Source organism: Limulus polyphemus, unplaced genomic scaffold (genome assembly GCF_000517525.1).
Source record: "Limulus polyphemus unplaced genomic scaffold, Limulus_polyphemus-2.1.2 Scaffold3461, whole genome shotgun sequence".
NCBI lineage: Eukaryota > Metazoa > Arthropoda > Merostomata > Xiphosura > Limulidae > Limulus > Limulus polyphemus.
Window position 1 is genome coordinate 89,221 of NW_013669071.1, and position 6,407 is coordinate 95,627.

Consider the following 6,407-nt stretch of genomic DNA (forward strand, 5'->3'; position numbering starts at 1 on the left):
GGGAGGTCCCCTCACCACGTACAGGGGTTCTATTTTTGGAAAGGCTCCCTTATATACACTTACTTTTATATATGACATGAATAATCAATTAGAAGCTCAGAATGTCCCCCTAGTGACTTTCTCAGTCATTTTAATGGACTTTGTGCCAATACTTTCTTTTGAACCAATATTTCAACAAGGTAGGGTGTGTCTTTAGTCTGCTCGAAATTTCATATTTTTTTCCATTTTAGATGTTTTTCATGGACAACGTTGGTGGGGATTTATTTTCTGGTCTTGTATCTGCTTTCTCTGGTAACATCACTTGTTCAGGTTTAGAAATGCATGGAAGTTAGACTCTCCCTACTGCATTTGGGACAACCAATGATGTGGATAGCACCTGTGTTCTGAAAGGGCTGATGTTACTGTTTTTTTTATATAAAGTTACAAACACTCTCCAACTCAGAACAAATAACTTGAAAATAAACAGAGAATTTCAAAATCACTTTATGTGATTCAAAAACACGTGTTCAGCATTCTGAGCACAGATAGTTTGTCTTCTTGTTATTGGACAAATAACAACCAATTTTTACTTTGATTGAACATTACATCTAGTCTCTTTTCAACTTAGTCGAGTCAAATTTTCAGGTTTAACTCTGCAACACATATTTTGGTCCTTACTCCTGTTAATTGCAGTTACTACATGAATGGTAAGTTAGTGTAGCTGAGACCACCACATGAATAAGTTTATTTAGTTTTCTGGACATATAGCATTTCAGTGAATAATACACAAGTATGCTTGCCCTGTAATGACTTTACTAGCTATTACTGCAGTTTCTAAAATCTTCCAGCCATGAAATAACCATAGAGTTTTGTGAATCTTCCAATAACAGTTCACTTAACACATCACTTTCTCTTCTGCATAATATAATTTTTTCAATCCATATCAACAAATAATCATCACCTTGTTTAAGTTACAAGATATATATATATATCCAAAAACAAAAGTTAACAGCTACAAATAAAATCAGATAAAGACAAAACTTAAAAACTCTTAATCACACAGACAAGCTTATCAATTATGAATCAAGAATTTGCCAAGATTTACCAACTATGAATCCAACAGCAACCCAAGATCCAGCTGTTCCAGTACTCTTGATGTGATGTGTAACTGTAAACACAAAGAGTGTTTGGTTTTATATAAATTATTTTATTAAAATAGTTTATTACAAAGCATTAATACCAATACTTTAGCAAAGAACAAGAAACATTTTAATACATGCTATAAAATTTTCTAAATGTCTAATAATTACTTTGCTATTAACAAGTTAATAGATTTCAGTAAAAGCAACAAAAACAACCACAAGTGCAAAAATATATAAATTACAGTGTTTGGTTTCTCATAAAAATATTTTTTTTTAAAACTTCATGTAATGTAAGTCTCAAACAATATACAACAAACATCAATTTTTGCAATCACATATCAGAATGGTAATATGAAGAGAAGACTCCTTGATTGACTAGAGACTAGAAATCTCCCAAAAGTGGAGGAAAGCTCCCCAACCCTCTAGAGATGAGTCTGTGAACAGATGTAAATCCAGAGTAGGAAGAGGAAGCAGCATCTCTACCCTGGTCTGGTGTCTGTCTAGCCACCAAACCAGGTCAGATCTGATTGGGGAATGAAGGGTAAAAGGGTAGTCCCAGTAGAAGTTCTACTGACGGGAATGTATAAGAGACTGAACCAGGGGAATGAGGGCTTCCAAGGATGCTCAAATTCCCAAAAGAGATAGAACCTCTCAAGCTGTGAGAGAATGAAAGGTGAGGGCCTTGTGAACTGCTTGCTACATATCCCCAAGATGAAGAGGAGAAGGCTGGGCCTAATTGAGGTAGGAATGAAGAAAATTCCCAAAAGAATGGGGAATTGAGTGAGGGGTAAGAACAGACATCCCTCTTTCATCAGAAATCCCACCTGTGCTGCTCTCTGTAGGAGCCCAAGATTGTGGTCTCTGGACTGTGAATGGGAAGAAGCGAGTAGGAGCCAGTCATCCATGTAATGGTGAGTGCAAAGACCCATGGAGTGAAGATGTTGGGCAAGAGTTTGTACCACCCGACAAAACACTTAAAGAGCCAAGGTTAGTCCAAACTGTAGGACCCTGAACTGGAACACTCAACTTTGATCAATAAAAAATACTATCAACAATGTGGGCACTGTGGGGATGAGCCCCAAATTGTAGATTACAAAGAGAAAATTTGGTTTTTAGTATCAAGAATGTAGGAAAGGAGCCAAAGCAAGGTTCAGCCCTATAAGTGGTAAAGAAATTTACAAGTCAGCAACGTATCAGAGCAAAAAAGTCCTACACTGCAAAAAGTAGGATTATAAGACACATAGTTAGCAATGATGAAAAAATTTATCCAGATAGAACAATGATTGATATGTTACTAGTTGTAATAACATGCAACATACAAGCTATCTAAACGAGCCTAGTTAACAAAGTTCTTATGAATACTGAACTGACAAATCGTCTAAATTTACCTTGTCCATAAAGTACGTAATAATAATAATAAACATGCAAACCAACAAAAATTACCAAAGCAACAATCGATATCTAACACACAATTCATCTAAATTAACTTAGAGGGCAAAGGACACATAAGTAAGGCTAACTCTGATGATAATTAGGATTATAAGGAATATATTTAAAAATGACCAGAAAAAAGTTAGATAGAACAATGAATTAGGTGTGACTAATAGTACAGAAATGTAACTTACAAACTATCTAGAAACATCAAGTTAACCCTACCAACACCAGTCATGAGTCAAAGGCCACGTCATCACGTTTGACCCGCGTTCAAAATTTTATTGAACTACTATTTTATGAATGTATATCAATAAGTTTGGTATCAAATAGTAGATTATAATGTAAATTTTAGTATTATTCATTAGTTAATTTCTTAATTTAAAAGTAAATATTAAATCCTAAATATCGATTTTTGTGTGTCGTGGTATGTTTTATGTAGCATTGGTTTAAAATGCTTGTGATGTCCAAATACAAAGTCTATTGTTTCTTATGAATTAGATACTCAAATTACCGATATTGACATGCAAAAAGGTAAAACAAGAACCTCCTATCTTTTATATTTTCTGAAAATACCTGCTTACGTACACCTACTTCACCGAATGACATGTGTATAACCAATTGAAGGTTCAGAATGCCCCACTAGTAGTTTTCTCAGCCTCTTAAAAGTATTTTTGCTGCAAACTCTTTCTTTTCATGCTAGACTCTAAGTGGTAAGGTAAGACAATATTGAGCTCGCAATTTCATATGTTTTTAGACCCAAATACAGCTTAGTTACTAAGCTTGAAAAGTTATAGTGGAATTCTGTAGTGTTGATATAGTAATTTATGAATTTTGGTTATTTCAAAATATACACATAAAACCTGAAAAAAAAAAATTCATTTCACATCCTCCACATGCAAAATTTGATAAGGCTTAGCAGCCTATGGCAAGCAGAAAAAACAAAGTTCATAACTAGAAGAGATAATTGTTTGTTATACTTCTTTATTTACTGCTCTATGTTTTACAAAAAATAAGTTTAGGAACTTATTTGTAAATAGTAATAATGTATAAACATATGTGTTATAACTGAAATGTGACTGTATTTTACAAAACACTAGTCCACTAAAACACAGCCAAGACAGATCACCTTGTAAAAGCCAGTTTTATATTCTTGGATACAATAACGAGTGTACATGCACCACGTCATTGCAACTTCTGTAATGTGAGCCAGGCACAGCTGAAAGGTCAATATAATAAAAATAATAAATATATATAGATGTATAATGCTATGAGATTTAAGCTATTTAGACTAAACATTTGTGTTTTTATTTTATAATTAGTCATTCTAGAGCAAAAAAAGCATAATTTATATTTATTTCCTAATTTTCTATGGTGGTTATGAGGTCAGTCAAATCGACTCAACCTGTACAGAGATACAGTAGTGAAAACTACGGATAAAATATATTTTTTTCTAAATTTTTTGATAATTATCTGGAGGTTATAAAGATTTCATGCATGAAATTTGAAAATTTTCTTATGCATAAAAGTATTTTTAATTTTAAAATCAAAATTACTTCGTGTGTTGGATAGTCAACATTTGAAAAGAAGAAAAGCCACAAGAAAAACATTACTTAAGAAATCTTAAAACTTAGTATACAATATATTATATTTTTCATATGAAACCTTGTAATGTTTACTGTTATTATGCAGAATTTTGTGAAGATAAGCTTACTAATTTAAAAGTTTTAGCATGAAAACTATAACAAGAACAAAATGATTAGGAGGTCAGTCCCTGAGACTGAACCCATGCCAAAAGAGTTAAAGTACTTATTAATATTGAACTGACAAACCCTCAAAATTTACTCAGTCTACAATGTACATAATATTAACGACCTTGCAAAATGACTAAAATTACCAAGAAAAACAAAGTAATAATCAATATCTAACTTACAATTCATGTAAATTAACTTGGACAACAAAGGACACATAAATATCTAACTTATCAAAGTTGAGCATGAAATACTAGAATCTCCCATGTGTAAAGAAGGATAAACCCACACAAAGGGCATCTGAGCCGCGCCTACCATTGGCATAACCACCACGTGTGAAGTGTAGAGGTCAAAAAGCTTACCAGAGAACCACTGGGAGAATTGGAAGCAATATGAAGAAAGGAGGAGAAGAACAAACCTCCATCAAAGTAAACAACGTGGCATCACAGCAACTGGAACAGGAAAAAAAAACAACTAGTGAAATCACCCACATCTCAAACATAAAGCAAAACTAGAATATATGTTGAAAGATGACCTGATTAACTACCTTTAATAAAAAGGGAAGGGGAAAACTCTTGAAGTGTGACAGACCAAAATAAGAATGTGCCAGAAAAAGAGAGTTCAAATAGTCTTCTCCTTGATGTATTCTTCTTCAGAAACATTGTCAAGCTGAAAAGAAGAAATCACTGGTCAAACATATGAATCTAGCACCCTATGAATTAAGGCCTGTACCTTCTCTGCAGATAAAGTCAAACCCGATTTCTGGGAAGATGTACCAGTAGCATTTTCGATTGTAATGGGAATTTACATATTAAGATATCTTATAATTCAGTAACAAGAAACAAATGCAAAAATTAATAAAACAATTCTTGAAATAATTAATTGCAAACACAGTAAAAATAAAACTGCTGAAAAAATAAAATTCTAATGTCAAAGGAGCACAATCATAAATGAGAGCTATTTACAAAAAATCATGTTTAAACAATGCTGTGCCAATCAAGAAAGGTGCCATGATACTATTGGTGGAGAGTAATCACATGCTATGTACATGTTCATTAGTGGCACAAAATTGGTGGGGTATATAGACTGGTGCACTGAGCGTAAAAATCTTTTCAGCAATGCTTAGAAGGCAGAAAGAAGACAGAAGTAGCTTTGTGTGAGAGGATGTAAAACCGCATTGGAATAAGTACTTCATATTAAATTCTGTACTTCTCAAAGGGAATAGAGATGACCTAGAGAGCAAATGTTACAGTTTTCATTCTAGGGGAGATTAAGAAATTTTTAAAGTAATTCCTTATAAAATTTAGAATTCAAAACTTATATAATATTAAAATTTGGCTTATTAACTACATTTTGATGTCAAGTTTAGTTGTATATGTTGATAATAAAGTAGTTTAATTAAATTTTGAAAGTAACTCTGTAAAAGGTTATGAAATGCACATTTTGAAAGGGTCAAGCAGATATTTTTAGCCAAATGTGAAGTCACACCAATTATATCATCTTTTAATAGCTTTAACCACATCATGACTAGTGAACACCTTTCTGGTTTTGAGTCCACAACTACTTAAACAATTTCAAATTTTAAGAAAGTATAGCAATCCTAACTCTATTTCAATATCTAGTGCAATTAGCAAAGAAAAAAAATAATTTGATCTTTGATCTCTGTGCAGTTTGGAAAGGTAATGGTTGTAAATAATGCACTTACCTTTTTTTTTTTTTAATTTTCTGCCCTCCCAAAGTATAAGTTATATTTTCAGAAATTGTCATCCATTATCTATGTTTTGTATCTCACAACTTTCCTTTCTGTTGATTTTATTTCTAAAACCCTGTGTGGCTAGGCTTTTACAAGTAAAGAAAAACTTCAAAAAAGGAAGTAAATGTAGGGATGGCTAATATTAATCCTTCAAAAATAATGCAAACAAGATAGTAGATATGGAATTTACATCATCCCTACATAAATGGCACTGGCTCACAGTGCAGTACAATGTTAACAGACAAAAATAGGATAAATTAAACTTAATTGTGATTTAATACATATATATACATATATTGGTGTACTTTGGTGACAGATTTTCTTGTAGGCAGATTTTGTTAAACAAGACCG

The 6,407-nt window shown here is 32.6% G+C and overlaps 1 protein-coding gene across 1 annotated transcript in view; it reads right to left on the bottom strand.

The window, feature by feature from the left end:
* The window catches only part of LOC106469390 (two pore calcium channel protein 1-like), a 62,311-nt gene that overhangs the window by 29,480 nt on the left and 26,424 nt on the right, over window positions 1–6,407 (bottom strand). The window contains exon 8 of the mRNA XM_022397898.1: window positions 1,085–1,147. Within this exon, the coding sequence (XP_022253606.1) occupies window positions 1,085–1,147 (63 nt within the window). The remainder of the gene's footprint in view (window positions 1–1,084; window positions 1,148–6,407) is intronic.